General features: G+C 38.2%; 1 protein-coding gene across 1 annotated transcript; it reads right to left on the bottom strand.

The window, feature by feature from the left end:
- Positions 1–1,605: 1,605 nt before the first annotated feature.
- clec14a (C-type lectin domain containing 14A) lies at positions 1,606–3,188 on the bottom strand. Its single transcript, XM_077238934.1, has one exon. The coding sequence runs from the start codon at positions 3,113–3,115 to the stop codon at positions 1,982–1,984; it is 1,134 nt and encodes a 377-aa protein (XP_077095049.1). The 5' UTR covers positions 3,116–3,188; the 3' UTR covers positions 1,606–1,981.
- Positions 3,189–17,991: the final 14,803 nt, after the last annotated feature.

Genomic DNA, 17,991 nt, shown 5'->3' with positions numbered 1-17,991 from the left:
TCTTCTTTTGTCACATACTGTTTTTCGCCTAGCTCTACTATATAGTAGCAACCACCGAATGCTCCATTAAAGCTGCTATAAGTGATTTCAGCGCCCCTAGCCCCACTAAACGGATTTGAAAAATATTAACCTGACTCACGAACTCACACCAGAGCCACGCCAGTGGTCGGATTCTTGCTTGCTGTGTTTACAGGTAGTCAGAAACAAATGTGATCTCTCAGGAAACCTATTTCAGCTACATCTCTCCGGAAATAGAGACTTACGTGTTGGGTGACCAGAAGTCCCGAAAAAATCGGGACAGTCCCGAAATCTAAGCTGTTGTCCCGAATCCCGAAATCGGCCCTAATTGTCCCGAAAATTATACTAAAGCAAAATCTTGATTTAGTTATTGTCTGATAAAACATTCTAAAATGTCCGTGGCATAGGCGTAGCTACGGGCAGCTGGCACACCTAAAAATAGATGCAGAATTATTTTTTAAATCTTAATAAAAATGTTTTTCTAAACTTGTACTATTGTTGTCATTCCTGAACGATTCAGCCGTTTGAACGAATCATTTGAATAAATGACTCAATAACTCACTCATTAAGACGGTCACCTGCTGCCCGCTACGGGTGGTTTAGTTTCGTGTCTAAATGTAGGCTATCGTTCTATTTGTATATTCAAAAAATATTTAAAACAATCTCATAACATTATTTAATGCAGTTGTAATATTTCAGTGTAAATTAATTAATTTGATTGGTAACAGCTATATAGTTTCTTATTGTTTCAACTGAATTTATTGTTCAAATTTAGGATTTAAAATGAAAGATGAAGCATAGGCCTATATTTAAACCGATTAGGGGGAAATGCTCTTTATAAAGGTGAAAATATCATAAATATGCAGATTTTAATATGTAAAAGCTGACTGACCACTGATGAGAATATTGCTCCACAATAAATTGTATTTAGCCAACAACACGCCAAAAAATCCCATTTTTTCTGGACAAGCAATTTTTTTACTTGGACAAGTGAATGGACGATTTAGCCTACTTGTTCGAACGACAAGCACAAGAAAAGCCTTAATGTTGAGCCCTGAGTTCTATTTTATATAGTAGCCTATTATGTTTATGTGGCGAGCCTGAGTAGCCTATAGTTTTACACATCAGCCCATGTCTATTCTGTAAAGTTAGTGATACGCCGGGTCAAGTTTTTTTGCACATTAATCTGACAATAAATGTGGCACACCCAGTTTTTCTTATGCACACCCAGAGACGCTTTTCTGGCTACGCTAGTGGTCCGTGGAGGTCGAGTCGTGAAGAGAGCGCAAGTTGCAGCAGCCGCGAGCTCAATATCTTCAGTAACGCTTTACAATAAGGTTCCATTTGTTAACATGACAAATACTTTATTCAAATTGGTTAATGGTAATTTCAACATTTACTAATACACTATTCAAATCAAAATATGTATTTGTTAATATTTTTCAATGGACCTGAGCTAACATGAATAACAATTATTTCTTTAACATTTTTAAAAAATGTAGGCCTAATACAGGAACAAATGTATTGCTCATCTTTAGTTAATGTTATGTGTTCATGTGATTAAATGAACAGAGACAACATCAAAACTGGATGAAAAGCCGTGAACCGGCAAATGCTTTTAATCTTCTTACATCTTCTACAGTTCTTACATCTCCACAGGTGCATTTAAATATCAGCTATGAAAGAGTAAACAAAGACAGAGTACGCTTCTCATAAATCTAATTACCAACTATGTGGCCTAGATAGGATTAATCCACATCAGCATAAAGACCCTGATTTCAACTGTGAGAGTAAAACAGACGGAATGGCAAATTAAATTTAAAGGCATTAAATATACAGCGCTCTTGTGACTCTAGACCTCACACCTGAAAGTTCTGAGAGAGGAATATCTTCCAGTAAGCATCCTTCATGGTCTGGAGGTGTCACATTCAATTATCTTTCACATTTGCACAGTCTTTTCCACTTAAGTTTCCTCTTTTTCATTCACCTTCTCCATGGAACTGGATCCATTCAGAGCCACAGCCTCCGCCTTCCTCCGGGACAGTTTTGTGGACCTCCTCCTGATACAACCTTTCACGATGGCAGCTACGATCACCAGCAGCACGATGAAAATCAGCAGCGCTATAATCACAGGTACAATGATATTTGAAACGTCTCCAGCGTTCTCCTCAATGTTAACATCTGTCTTATTCATTCTGACATCATCAGGCAGAGACGTAGGTTGAGTCAGCACAGATTTGCCCCTGATAACGTTTGAATAATCATTGCTTTTCAGATCAGTGGTGGGCAGTTTTGATCCATCACAATCATCCTTGTCATTGTCCGAACATGCACATTTGTAGGAGCCTTCTGTGTTCAGGCATCTGTGTGTGCATGGTTTGGATTCTTCGCATTCGTTTACATCCACACAGCTTCCGGATGCATCCCTCCTGTAGCCTTTTTCACACTCCAGGCAGAGTTGCAATATATCCATGTTTTTGTTGCCGGACACGGTCCAAACTAGATCGTTTGAGCATTTTAATGTGAAATTGGCACCAGAACCACAAAGAACATAACATGTGTCCTTATCATTTGAGTAGTCGATTATGTCATGTGTGCCAAATATAACTGGTCGACGGCACGTCACCTTAACGTTTCGTTTACAAATGAAAGGATGTTCCTGTCTGCAGGTGGCATCGACAAACCCAATGCTTGTTGCAGCAGTTTCACCATATTTCACTGAAAGAAGCCCACAACGAATATCTGTGCAAGTATTTGAAGGTTCTGTCTCCCACATTTTAACGTCAGACTGAGTGCTGTTGTCTACCGTCCAGAAGAATCCTTTAAGAGGCAAATCTTTTCTAAAACAGGCACCTTTATACTTCTTAAGTCCAATCCAGAACGACGTGGCAGTTTTGTTATTCTTGTCCCAGATTGTTTTCAGAATCTTTTCCATTTCCTTTTCTTTCTGAATGTTGGTCAGGAAACTTCCAGGCAGGCAATGACTCTGAGCAGTATCGAATGAGAGTTTGTTCAAATGAACAGTGTAGGATGATTCAGGCAAGCAACATGCCATGTTGAGAAAGCTTATAAGATATATTCGCATCCAGAATTCCATGTCTAGACCTCCCTGCCTGAATGTTCTCTGGCTGGAACTAAATGACAGTCTGCTTATTTCCCTGGCTTTCTTAGCTGCACTTGTGAGGTCCTCCCAAGACAACAAGCACAGGAAGTCTGTTCAGCCTTGATACAACCATTCACTTCCTCTTGGGTGGTGGTGCTGCCGAAGCAAAACAATCGCAACTATGAACAAAATCGGTTGCTGGTGAAACTAAAGCTTCCATAATACACAATCCCACTTCCAAATCCCCACAGCAGAGTGGTATATGAGCTCAGGCCAACAGGAAAAATCTATGTTCCTTGGCACTGGTCTGATAAACTGTTCATTCATCCACACCCATCATCTTCTTGAGGGTTTTAGGTTTCAATACTTTGGAAACATCACAACTATCTAGCCTAGCATGCTGTTTGTGCCGCATAAAGATAAGTGTAACATTGAACAAGGACTTTTCCTATTTATTTAACTTGCTTATTGTGTCTGTAACAGGATCCTATGACAAAACAACTCTGGGAAAAAAATTCCCAGAAGCATTGCTCATTGCATTAGGGAATGCTCTTTACAGTAGTAATATACCTTTGTTTACATGTCACGCTCAACACTGTCAGATTCAAATGTGTGTTGATTGACCTCAGCATGTGTTTTCAAGAACTCACATGGGACTAATGCGGTGTTGAATGTCCCATGACTAACACAGTATTATTCTGTCCTTCCAACAGGCCGCTTCATGAAAGACCAGCAGATGCTTCCTGCAGGAAATGTCAATGAATGGCAGGAAGTGAGGTTACAGGAGCACTTGATTTTCTGTTCTACAATCTGGAGTGTCCGAGAGGTGGGGAATAAGGACAGGAAATGGAATTATGGGTAACAGGAAAACCAGTATGCCAAGACAGAGCAAAGAACAAGAAGTTGAAATAAAGGTGGTAGACAATACAGGTGTTTTGGGAGAGCTCTGCTGTTTTGTGAGCCAACAATTAACAATCAAACCAACTTTTTAAAGATAATTATTCTGTAGCTTTTTTAAGTGAATATTTTAACTAGTTATTCAACCTACCAACCACCTATAAAAAAACCTAGCAATGCCTTAACAACAGCATATCAGTGAGCAAGCAGTGATTAAAGGGGCCAACTAGAGGCCAAGATTAAGGGGCCAACCAGCTAAAAATCAAAAGGCAGGGAGCATCAAACCAAAAGCAAAGATGAGTAAAGACATTTGGAGACATTCTAAGCAAAATGGTTGAACGCCCATAAATACTACAATCACTTGTAATGTGACATAATTGCTTATTACCTTTTGACCCATACATTTGACAAAAATGTCAAATCGTTCTAAGAGACACAGCTTTAGATGCAGTTTGGCATTTTGCCAGTTTTGTCTATTGACACTAAATCCATAATTATTTTCCGACATGAACTGAAAATGATCTATTATAATCAGTTTCATTATAATAGGCATTCTGCATCGAATCTAAAGTGACTACTCTCATGATTTTTGGTCAAAACTGTTATAATTTTTTTTTTTATATCTTCTGACCACTAGGTGGCACTATGGCAAAACTGTGTAGATACCCTTAGCATAACACGCACCATGATTGGTCAGAATATACTAAAGCGTTGCAAAGATATAGCCTCATGTCTATTTGGCTTTGAATTAGTTTGAGTGTTATTCGAGAACAGTTTGATGAATCAACTTGAATTCCATGTTTTTTTTGAAGATGATACAATTACGTTTTTGTGGAAATCAGAACAACAGTTTAGGAGGAGTTCGAAAAAGTAGGTTTTTAAAGAAAAACTAAATAGCGGATAGGAAGTTCAGCCGACTATGGCAAAATTGGTATCTATGTTCTCGATATGACTCAGAGATATATCAAGACCAGTTTCAATAAGATTTTTTTTTCATTACCCAAAACAGGTAACACTTTATTTCGATAGTCCACTTTAGACTTTCTACTAACTATAAGTAACTTTGCTACTACATGTCACATAACTCTCATTAGAGTTTTAGTAGACTGTCTGCTTAATATCTGCTAATACTTTATTTTGATGGTCCCCCAACAGATATTCTACTTACTATAAGTAACTTGGCAACTATCAGTCAACTTATTCTACTAACCCGAACCCTAACACCTAACCATAACCCAACAGTCTACTGACAGTCTCCTACAGTCTAACTAATACTCTAATGAGAGTTAGTTGACATGTAGTTGCAAAGTTACCTATAGTTAGTAGAATGTCTAAAGTGGACTATCAAAATTAAGTGGAACCCGAAAGGTTTACGAGTACCTTCAGGTAATCGTGCCAAATATACATAACTAGTTTTGTAATGATATTCCAATGCACTCATAAAATTTAGCATTTAATGACAAAGTTCAAAATGGCCGACGCCCAAAATGGCCAACTTGGGAAAATTTTATATCGTCTGACTCGGCATGCCACCTTGAATCGAAAGAGAACAGTTTTGTAATTTTCTGTCAAACTGGTCAGACTTTTTAAGCAAAAATTAAAATTTTCACATCTCCTGACCACTAGGCAGCACAGTGGCAAAAGTACCCTCAAGCCATGCTTGTGATTACACGTGCCAAGTTTGTTCTGATTACGCTAAAGCATTGCGGAGATAGAGCCTCACATCCATTTTGGCATGCTCTAAGTCAATTTCATTCAAATTTTATTTGAGAATGGTTTGACAAATCAACTTGAATTCCAAGTTTTTTTGTCGCCATGGTCTGAAGATCTTTCAAATTTTTGTAAAAATTGGATTTTTCAAGGGGGAGTTGGAAAAAGTATGTTTTTCAGAAAATTCAAAATGGTGGTATATTTTTCAGGACAGTTGGTGGCACTATAGGGATTGAGTTACAGAATCCAAAATTGCTGTGGTTAATGTTAGGACTCTCTATCTGTGTGCCTGTTCTTTACTGTTCTTTAGTAGGTGGTATGTGTGTATTTATAAAAACATAAATTTCACATTCTCTAGTACTGAATTCCTCCTACGGCAAATCTTGAAGGAAGACAGCTAGTGAGTCATGATTTAATTAAAAGTGGGTTTGAAAGATACAGCCCATGGCAGTATCGAATGCCAAGAAATGCTAAACTGTTAACTTAAAGAAGCTACTTACATCATCCGCTCCAGACAGCTTACATCACAACAACCCTGCAGACATGAACAAATTAGTTGCATTGATGGTTAGCGCTGGTCTGATTGGTGGATCAGCACTGCCATGCTGTGCAACAGTTGGTGAGGTTAGTCAATCTGCTATTATGGTTTTTTGAATATTCCCTTTCATGCAGTGTGTAATATAGCTGTTTGTGAATGTAAACGTTCTGCAAAGTTGTAAAGTCAAAAGTGCCTGATAAATAAAGTTATTCTCTCCCAAAATAAAGAATCGACTCTGAACTTCCTTTACGAGTTGTTTTTTATTCGAATCATACTGCTTTACGGTTCTAAGTCACTAGAAGATACATTTGCATTATGCCCGCCTATGTTGTATGTTGTCCATCAGCGAACAACTTGACCAGACCAAAAACACGTCATTTTACTGACGACTTCTTTTAAAATCTTGGAGTTCAACGGTCAGTACCCAGTTTAATTGGAAGAGCTTGCTCCTCAGAATCAAAACTTGTTAGTATGAATAATTATTGATGTTTATACTGTCTACCAGGTGTTCAAAATACTTAATTTTGTGTCATAGATTGTTTTACAAGATTTGTTTTACAAACGTTTGCTACATCAGTCATTCACGTTAGTGTTGGGCGAACATATGCACCGTTATCGATGCAGTTAATAGAGTTCCTGCATGTGCACTGCAATAAATTTGAAAAATACACATCGGTTTGTTGATGGACATACTCTTGTTAATGCTGATGGTGAGGAATTACAGTTGAAACATCTCATAATGTACCTCAAACTGAGTAGAGTATCACTGAGAAACGTCCTGCTTGAGTCGTCCTTGCAATGGAGGTTCGGTTTGAATAACTGGTTCTTCCAATGTTTCATCATCGGACTCGCGCTCTTATTGATAAGGTAAAACCAACGTCATCATTACTGTCTTTACTCTTTACAGTTCAGTTATGTTAATGGACATGTAGCTTCCGACAGGTGCTGTACACGGTAGACCAATCACAACAGACTGGGCCATCTGGCCAATCAGAGCAGAGTAAGCTCTCGGAAAGGAGGGATTTAGAGAGACTGATTCATCCGACGAGTCGTTTCAGAATCATTGAACAATGTGTTGATGTGCAATGTATATTATAAAAAAATTAAAGTGTATTTTTTACTTTTGATGCATATAAACCTGTTGTAGGAGGAACATATAAACCTGTTGTAGGAGGAACATATAAACCTGTTGTAGGAGATTCCAAATCAACATACTGTAATTGGGGTACTTTAAGCAGTCCAGCACCAAACACACAACATATGCTGGTCTTTTAAGCAGGTATTATTACACAGCTAATACAAGCACCTGATTTCCTTGACAGGAGTGTAGTTTAACTTTATCTCACCAGAAGCACACATGTAATCGAGCACATGAATTATGCTGATATGCTGTATAGAAAGATGTCAGTGGGAAAAATAGTTGGTTTAGTCATTGCACATTTTAGATAAAGGCTGTATACTACCTTGTCTACAATGTCAGAACAAAACTTAGTAGCGTAGCAAGTCAATCCTGTGCCCTTATGCACATTTTTTTAACTGACCCCAAACAACAGGTGCAACGAAGAGGCGGTTATAGACATTCACTGTAGCATATCGGGAAAGCACCATGCCATGACATTTATCTCATTATTTTCATCCGCTTAGCCTGATAAATACAAATTCTCTGTAAAGTAACAGGCCATCCACACCCAACATAAGAGCAGTTATTAGTAATAGTCAAAAAATTAATAAAAACCTAATAAATTGAATAAACCAATGAGTGCTGCATAAAATGAAACGTTGAGTGACATCTGTTGGAGAAAAAAAATGAAATATTTAAGTAATTTTTTTCCCTTTCCTACAGATCCCTGTTTTGACATTCAGAACAAACATTAATTTTTTTAATGTATGTGTCACGTTGAAGGCTGGTCAAATCGTACGACGAATGACTCCAAACAATACTTTCACGTTGTGGGTTTTGTGTCTTGTTCCTTGTTCTTGTCTGTCATGTGATTCCCTGATTGTCATGTGATCCTGCCATGTGTCTTGTCATTTGTTAATCGTCTGATAATTGTTCACAGCTGTTCCTGTGTGCCCTGTGTCTTTGTCTAATATTGAATGTTCCTGTTGTTGTTCTTGTTTTGTTTCAGGCCATGCCATGCCTTTGTTTTGTGTTGATAATTAAAGTTACATTTGGGTTCTCTACATCTTGCCTCCAGTGATTCGTTACATAATACTAGACCCAACATGGACCCAGCAATCTGTCTGTTCCGTCTCAGCCAAGGTAGCCGTCCTATTGAGGATTACGTGCAGGAATTTTGTGGGGTTTGTCAGGGGATGGACGTTGGTGACAATGTCTTGAAGGACATGTTTTGCCATGGACTGGATGATCGTATTTATTACCGCATGCCTGGCAAAACCCCTCACTACACTCTGGCTCAATTCATTGACTATGCCCTTCTTTTGAGCGGTTCTCTATTTACTGAGGGTTTTGCGGACGAGGAGCCCCACAACCCCACAGTACCCGCCAAGCCTGATCCTTTTCACGTCAGCCCTGCCGAGCCTGAGTTTCTTCACGTCATGCCTGCCAAGTCATGCCTGATATGTCTAGTATTGAATGTTCCTGTCATTGTTTTTTTGTTTTGTTTCAGGCCTTGCCAGGCCTTTGTTTTGTGTTGATAATTAAAGTTGCATTTGGGTTCTCTACATCTTGCCTCCAGGGATTCATTACAAATACGTAGAAGAAATAATACCTACCAGACCTAACATAAACGTTAAAGAGAACCGAGAACAATTAACTGAAACATGGGGATAAAAAGAATAATTTATTTATTATTATTTAATATGAATGTGATGGGGATTATTTATGTAATAAAACATGCAATTGTATTCATTTATTATTTTGTAATATTATTTATAAGTCTATTTTTACTTTTTATATGTTCATATTTGGTCATTTATATAGCTTGTAAAGCATGCGACGGTAGCTTCATGAGTATAATTCTGATTTGCTCTTGGCTGTTTAAGACTCATCATGTTTTTTGTCACAGTATCAGCTCTGTGTGAAAATTAGATCAGTGTTCTCACATAAAATCTGTTACACAATACAGCACTGTTCAGTAGTAGGAGGGAAACGAGCCAGTTTAGTCACTGTACAATTACACAAGCTGTCTACCTCAGTGTGTATAATGTCAGGCCAAGACTTCAGATGGATGCTAGAAACTCTATAAGTACTTGCATGCAAATGCTCAGCCAACGCTTTGCAAGCATCTGGTCCTGTTGTACTTGATGTTCTTTTGTTTTAAGAGCAGTTGCAAACCTTAGCAGTCAACTGACCACAGAAGACAGTTTGTGTTCATGCGAGTTCTTGTGCCTCGTGTGGCAGGACTGAGAATGCAGTGCATTAATAATTCGGAAACATTTTTAAAAGGATTTAAATAGAGTATGCATCGAGGCTAACACATAACTGCCTGTGTGTGTGCACTAAAATGTGAGGCACTAATGTGAGACTAGTCCAGGAATTCACTTTCATTTGAGCAATTAAGCAATCGCAGCACTCCTAATGGACCGAATAATAACTTTTCTTTAAAACTCATTCAACCACTTTGAGTTTTAATGTCAAAAGCTTTTACAAGCAGCTTTACACGTTAGATGGGGGCATCTTAGGAAGCCAGTACAGCGCAGAACTAATCATTGGGCAATTTAGAGCTGTCACTCAAACATGTTTCTTTCATGATTCAACCATTTAAAATTCACAAAATGGCTGAATACAACTACATAAAACAACAGGATTGAGATTCCCACTGGACAAACACAGCTTGTTATAAGGGGTCCATGTGAAAAAGTCTTAAACAAGTGCCCAGAGACCAAGATAAATATCGTTTTCGTTTCTCTAAAATCTAAATTTGTGTAGCACGATACACCTTGATCCTTCACTGGTGAAACTCTTGTTAGATGTTGAGGCCTCAAAGCAAATCCCTGTGGTCTTATTATAAGTCCTCTAAAAGCCTCTCCCAGGTTTGATGTTTGATCAGTTGAGCGACCTTGTATTTGACTCTTTTCTTGTTGAGTAACCTTCTCAAGATAGAGTTTGAGTTTTGTGCTTCACAACAGGAAGCACCTGGTAAGAAGAAAAAAAACACAAATAAAATGTTTCTCCTGAATAGCGCTGAATTACATGAAAAGGACATTAGTATAAAGCCTATAATCTCACGTGTCTGTAATATCTCAAAAATTCTATAACCTGTAAATCAAAATATAGCATGAGATTGTTGCTTTATAAACAATTCTGAATTGCTTTTGATGCCTGATGATTGTAGGATCTGGGACAAAGTTGGTATTCACTGAATAATAACTGAAAATCCGTAAAGTTGCCTAAAGGCACCCACTCACTAATCTGGACGATTTTGTGCCCTATTCCTCCGACAATCCTTGGTAAAGGATAAGGTAAAGCAAGCTGACAAAAGATGGAAGAATAACACAACTTATCCGTACCTTTTCTTTTTTCAGCTAATTTTCTGTGAAAAAACAATTTTACTATTAAACTTATCACCATTTCTTCTTGCCAGTCCTCCGCCATGTTTGTTTACTCTAAAATCACGTATTAACGTAAGAGATTTTGTCTGGTTGTTAGTGAACGGAATCTATTAAGTGTGTGCTGTGCTGTCTAGTCACTCAACACACTATAGGAACAAAACTGTTAAATTATTTTCTTTGTGGTTTGTGGTCTCTCACATTTTGAAAATCATCCTCTGGGGAGATTTTTAAAATATTTCTTTTCCCATTGTTTTATCTTTCATATCCTTTAACCTTTGCTTCTGAGTATAAGTAATAGAACTATTATTATTACTTAGTGAAATATTAGTGAAATAGCTAATCATCACTCATTTATTCTTTATTGTGTTTGATATGACCCAGTAATTGGCTCTTCAGGAGTTTATTGAAGCCACAGTGTCCAGTCACGCATCTGTGAAGATGTGAATCTATGAGTCTCGACCCATCTGAGTTAATTAATTCAATATCCAAACAGACCACACTGTCAGTTCATATTATCATAACACATGAATAAAATATGGTGACATTTACTGACCTCACCACAAGAGAGGGATGGATTGAGTAAACAGACACATTGTCACCAGAGCTCATGTAATTAGTGCAAACACACTCCAGTCATGCTGTGGTAGGGCTGAGTGAGAAGAAATTGTGACGTAAGATGGCTGTCTGGTTTGTCGTTAAGTGTTTGTGTTGATTTTTTGCCTTACATGAGTTTCTTGGTTCAAATAATCAATGTTAGGGATCGATAACAGCTTTTACAAATAAAAAGTCTGATGTATACAACAACAGACAGAGGTGGACTGAATACTATCTGTATAAAAAAGATAACTAAAGTCATTCCCAATCTCTAACTTGTGATTGCCTTTACTAATAAATGTCAGATAATAAACATCAAGACTTTTTAAAATTATTATTTTATAATAATTATTATTATACAGCAGCACTCAGGAACAGCACATGTGCATTTAGTACTCAAATAGTCCTTTATCCTAATTTTAAACTGGTTCATTGTCGGTAAATAGTCAAATTTGAGCTGATTCTGCAATTTATACCAGGAACAAGGTGCAAAAATTTTAAAGGCACTTTCACCGAAGACAGTTCGTGTTCGTGGGATATTATACATGATTTGCCCATATGATCGAAGATTACATTTCCTGGTAGGGACTTTAGGAGTCAGAAGAGAACATAAGTAAGAAGGCAGTTTACAAAGTATGGCCATAAAAATAACAATATACCAGTGCTCCAGTCTGCGATTGTGCAAAGATGGCCAACCAACACTCTCATACAAGCTACAATGATGAGTACGAAAATTAGAATTAGTTACAAATCTTAGTGCTGCATGATATACTGAATCCAGCATTTTCAAAGATTGATTTGCATTCATGTATAAAATATCACCATAAATCCAGCATTGACATAAATGTTGTTTGTATGTGTTTTTCTCGTACTAAAAGAGAAACAGACTTTGTTTCTATAATAGAAACCCAACTTTACTCAAAGATTTTTTGTTAAACACTCTATATGCTGTTTGAAGGACAAATTTTCTTCTAAAAGGAAACCAAGATTTTTATAAACTGATACTCCTTCAATTACTTTCTCATCTAGTGTAACAATTTGACAAATATCTTCTGTTTTCCTTGATTTAGAAAAGCACATCATTTTAGTTTTATCTGAGTTTGGTACAAGTCTCAAAGACATAAAGAATTTTTCTGAATAATTTTAAGATGCAATACATAAACTTTGTATTGCATCTTCAAAGCATGGAAGCCCATTTCTGCCACATAAGGGAAAATAGTCATACTTTTGATGTTTTATGTCATAATTATGATTTAAAAAAATAATCTTATGTGGAGGAAATTGACTTCCATTATAAAGGGATAGTTCACCCCAAAATGAAAATTGTCAATTTATTCTCATGTCATTAAAAAATTAAGGACTTTTTTCCTTCTGCAGAACACAAAAGGAAGATTTTTGAAACAACATTAGACCCCTATGGCTATCCTTTTATGGATTTAAAATTTTTATTTAGCAGTGTGGTTACAACCTGTCTCCCTCTTCTACTTTTGAAGCGAGAGAGGTTGACTGCCCTAACATTAAGTGATTGACAGCAATGTATTTATACTAGCTTCAGTGATAGACAGCAAAGCGTACGCTTCTGTCATCCTCGCCAATTACATTGACAACCAGTTGTCGATTGCGATTCAGTTCATACAGCACATAACCAAAAATCCTTTTTAAAATTCAGCTGTGATCAGTGTTGAGAAAGTCACTTTTAAAATTAATGGGAAAGTTCAACACTTTTACTTATTACTTACTTATTTTACTTCTACAAAGAAGAATTGATTTTTACCACTGGGGGACTTTAAAATTTAATTATTGCCGGTTTGGATAATATTCTGAGTTTTGCAGTTCACTGTTTTCATTCATTTTGAGGAATACTGAATCTGTTTTTGTGCACGTGAGATGAGTAAATTCATGCTCACATTTACTGTAGGCCTAGTATAGAACTACAATAACCATCATGTTTCCATAGCGCACACAGCACCTCTACACTTATTCACGATTTTTCTGAAGATGGGGATAGGAGAGGTGATACATGGGAAAACAAAGTAACTTGTGTTCCCGATCAGTCAGTCATATTCAATGTTACATCAGAACTGACTAACGCAATGGGACCTTGCCTGAGAGCCCAATCACCTTTGAGTGGTAACAAACAAGCCAATGCACATTGACGAGTGAGATTTGCATGACAAGCCACTCCCTGTACATACGGGTATATAAGACAGCAGGCAACACTCATTCATTCAGGTTTTTGCTTCGGAGCCGCTTCTCTGTGCTCTAACGTAACATAAGGCTAATTCATGATTCATGTAAATGCTGTAGCACCAAACTAACAGAGAGGTACTCTTAGTAAAGATGGTAAAAAGGCTTGTCCTGGAAACGTATGCAACTTAGACCTGTACATATTTAATTTGATTATGAACCATTAATTACATATTAAAGCACAACATTTTAGACAACTTTCTAGCAAAACAACTGGGGAACTTTGTGGGGTTTTTTTTTAGCAAAACATGTAGCCTTTTCACTCCTCTTCAACATAACTAAATATAGCGCCTGTCACCGAATGTTGACTGTTTGTAGAGGTCTCTTCCCCTTACCGTCACCTCCTCATCATGAACTGCACTTCCCAGAATCCTTTGTCTGTACTCATTACTGTTCATTGTACACAGCTGTTCCCACTCACCTTGTTAGCATCTGTGTGGATATATACCCTGTTTGTTTCTGTGATTGTCGTTGACTCCTTGTTTAATGTTACTGCACTTTGGAGAGCTGTTCGTGTTTTGTTTTGTTTTGTTTTGTTTCCTGTTTCTGGACTGCCTTTGTATGATTTTAAACCTTTGCCTGGTGACTACGATTTTGATTACCCCAATAAATACTAGTGATGGCGAGATGAAGCTTCTTAAAGCATTGAAGCGTTCCCTCCAATTGGTTCACTCATGTGCCGAAGCTTCATGGTGCTTCATTTGCTCTATTGTGCCATCAAGTGGACAATAAATGTAAAACGTGCAGTGTGATTATAATGACATTGCATGGTTCCATCGCAAAAAAAAAGAAGCTTGAATAGATCGCTAACAAACTCGCAAAGTCCCAAGTCCACAAAATGTGAGGGGGAATCCATTGCATTTTGTTGGCCCTTATATTTCAAATAGACCGCCAAACCGCGAACCACTTCCTGAAGCAGTCACGTGGTACAGGCGGCTCGCGAGGCTTCAAACGTCACCACATACGTCACCGACACAAGCCTCGATACGCGCTTCACAGAAATCATCCCGGATTACTCGACACACGCTTCGAAGCCTCGATACGGGAGGACACATCACTAATAAATACCACTGCCACTTGGATCCAAACCTTTTGTGTGTGCGCGTTCGTGACAGAAGGACTCGACCATGAATAGATCCAGCAGTACTGGGTCTCCTAAGACACTATTTTATTATTTTGCCATGGCCGCTCGAAGGACTGAGGAGACCATGGCAGCTAACCCTCAGGTTGGAGAGGTGGAAAACTCAATTTCACCACCTCATCACCAGAGAAGGAGAAAGAGGAGGAGGCCGGCGTCCACCGTTCCTCAAGACCCGGAGACCCTCCCCGAACAGCCCACTGGCGTCCTGGAGACCACCCCTGAACAGCCAGACTAGGGCGGAGAGTCTTCACCGCCCTAGCCGCCCGAAGGGTCTTCACCGCCATGGCCGCCCGATGGACTGTCTGCTCCGCCCTGGGCGCCTGATGGACTGTCTGCTCCGCCCTGGCCGCCCGATGGACTGTCTGCTCAGCCCTGGCCGCCCGATGAACTGTCTGCTCCACCCTGGTCACCTGTTAAGCCATCCATTTCTGTTCTTGTTCCCCTCCATGGACCTGGCCCCCCCATCCCTCCCCCTGATCCTCCACCATTCCACCTCCCTCCTGGACTCTTGTTTGTTTTTGTTTTGTTGTGTTCTGAGGAGCATCTGGTAGCTGCTCCTTAGAGTGGGGGTAATGTCACAATGTCTGGTTGATGTGTCCCCTGGGTTTCCACTAGAGGTCTCTTCCCCTTACCATCACCACCTCATCATGAACTGCACTTCCCAGAATCCTTTGTCTGTACTCATTACTGTTCATTGTACACAGCTGTTCCCACTCACCTTGTTAGCATCTGTGTGTATATATACCCTGTTTGTTTCTGTGATTGTCGTTGAGTCCTTGTTTGATGTCATTCGCACCTCGGAGTTCTTGTCGTGTTTTGATTCTTGTTTTGGACTGTTTGTATGGATTTTGAACCTTTGCCTGGCTGACTACGGTTTTGGATTACCCCAATAAACTACTGCACTTGGACCTAACCTTTTGTGTGTGCATCATGACAGGATGAGTGAATACATTGATGTTTTTAACACTGTAAAATCCAACAGTGATTCTAACTAACACTTTTTAGTTAACTTTATTTAATGTCTTAACTTAATTGTAAAAATCTAGTAATCTGTACTATTCACATACTATGCTTTGTTTACTCGGAAAACCTCAAGTTAAGATTAATTGATTAGTTTGAGTGTGGTTTTTGAGGCGGGGATATTTCTTAATTGACTTTTCACTCATTTCCTCCACTTCTGCAGTTATTTTTCTCTGTTTGCATTCACTCATTTCCCGAAGTCATCTTGAATGTTGAATTGTCAATACAACTGAAACATTTGTGAGGACATCAAATAAATTCTTAACTCTCAAAAACTCTTAAATTCTCAAATAAAAAACTTCATAAATTGATGTTGATTTTCCTAAAATGTTTGAGTCACCATTGTGGCGATTATTGTTCCCTTTGGTTGGGCACTTGGAACTTCATTTATACTATTGTAATTGTTTTCCCATGATGCAGTGATGCAACAAGAAATATATATATATATATATATATATAAAACATAACTATATTTCATGTCAATTAATGATATTTTATAATTGTTTCTAACACCTATATGTCCTAAACACCTTGTGAAACTTTTAATTAGGTTAATATAATCCCTCTATATTTTGACAATCTTGCAATTGATCATACCTGAGTCACACAGAGTTCAACATTCAGCCTGCAAAACACAATGCTAGCAATTATATTTTATTTAAAGTAAATTATCAAGTACTCTATACAGTTCTTTTTTAGTTACTAGAACTCTTATGTAAGTGAACTATACTAACTAAGCATTTGTCAGTACCACATACTATTCCTATTTCACTTTACTTGTTTCTTTAAGGAAATGGGTTTGCATGCTTTTTTAAGTAAGTCCAACTAATTAGATTTTACAGTGTGGTATAAGCTGGTCGCGTTCCACCGAACTACTCACAAGTGCTGAATTAATACTAATACAGGTCAGTTTATTAGACGAATGAAACTTCTGGGGTAACACAGCGTTGTTTCACTTGGTCTACACTATCACACTAAACTGCAATTTGAGTGTGTTGAAAGTTATAATGTTATTCTAGAATTGTGTAAGTGTCAGTTTGTCTGTATGAGACTAGCAGTAAGCTATATCAACATTAGAATAACATACTGATCATATTTTAACATTTCATTACATTGAGCTATATGTAACATTGATTAGTTTTATGTACATTTGCTCACCTGTCTAATAAAGTACATGCAAGAGTGGCGTCTCTGCCAAGTCGAAGTTTGTCACGAACGAGAAGCTTTCGGCATCTCGAAAACGCCACGCTGATATTGATCCTCGTTTTAGTTCTCCTTTTGTCCCAAAGTCTGCTTGCCATGCCCATGGTCCATAATGTTTGAACAAAACAACAACACCCCTAGTGTGCCGCTAGACGTAACGCAGTTGTCCACGTCTGTCGCAGTACGAACGGAAACCAGGGATAACATGGATATTACGTCATTGACAAGCGACAAAGTGAACATGGACAAGCCATTATTTAATATTGGAATTTCTCTGAAATTAAAAATCTTTGGGAACTTTTGGGATATTGTAAGTACACAACTGCAGGAAATATATCACACTGTGCAAGTGATTTTTGGATATTACAAAAATCTTACATATTGTAGCTTTAATTTGATGTTTTCTCTCTGAAGTCTGTGTCTTCTCTCAGCATGCTAAGTGATGATTTGTTTCTGCGCCAGAATGTGTTTTGACAAACTGCTGTTTACCGCATATACGGTACTTTGTTCCACAACTGTGAGGCTTGCGTTCAGGTCGTGCTGATTGTTTTGATAACAAGCAGGAAATTTCCTGACCCCGGCCAGGGTGTAGGCCATTCTGTTTATCCGAACAAACTGTGTCTCCTTTTTGGAAATTGCAACTGTAATTGCAGCGGAAGAGATAACAAATCTGAGCTTCAATAAATCCTGATGCTTGCATGTTAGAGGGCCACAGGAAAAGTGTTCAAGCCCAGGGGATTTCCACTTAATGCAAAGGGAACTCCACTGCCATCTCACTGGCTTCTGTGTAACCGAAAAGAGCAAGACGGCAAAATGCACAGTTTCATAATGTCACTATTTATAGCATCTCAACTCCATAAGGATTAAAGCTGGATATTTAATTAAAGTTCAGTCTTGTTGCTTCCCTCTGAGTCACTGTTTGCTAGGTGAACAGAGGTCTAGACAAGATGGAGTAGCGCCATAAACCATTATCAGAGCACAGAATCTTGATATTTACTTTGATTA

This window comes from Siphateles boraxobius, unplaced genomic scaffold (assembly GCF_051911475.1).
Source record: "Siphateles boraxobius isolate OS27281-9 unplaced genomic scaffold, OSU_SipBor_1 22, whole genome shotgun sequence".
In the NCBI taxonomy this organism is placed as follows: Eukaryota; Metazoa; Chordata; class Actinopteri; order Cypriniformes; family Leuciscidae; genus Siphateles; species Siphateles boraxobius.
Note: the sequence above shows the minus strand (reverse complement) of the source record. Positions and strands in the feature narration are given on the sequence as shown.

Coding starts and splice junctions, on each gene's coding strand:
- clec14a (XM_077238934.1), bottom strand. CDS start 3,115: ATGGAATTCTGGATGCGAATATATCTTATAAGCTTTCTCAACATGGCA.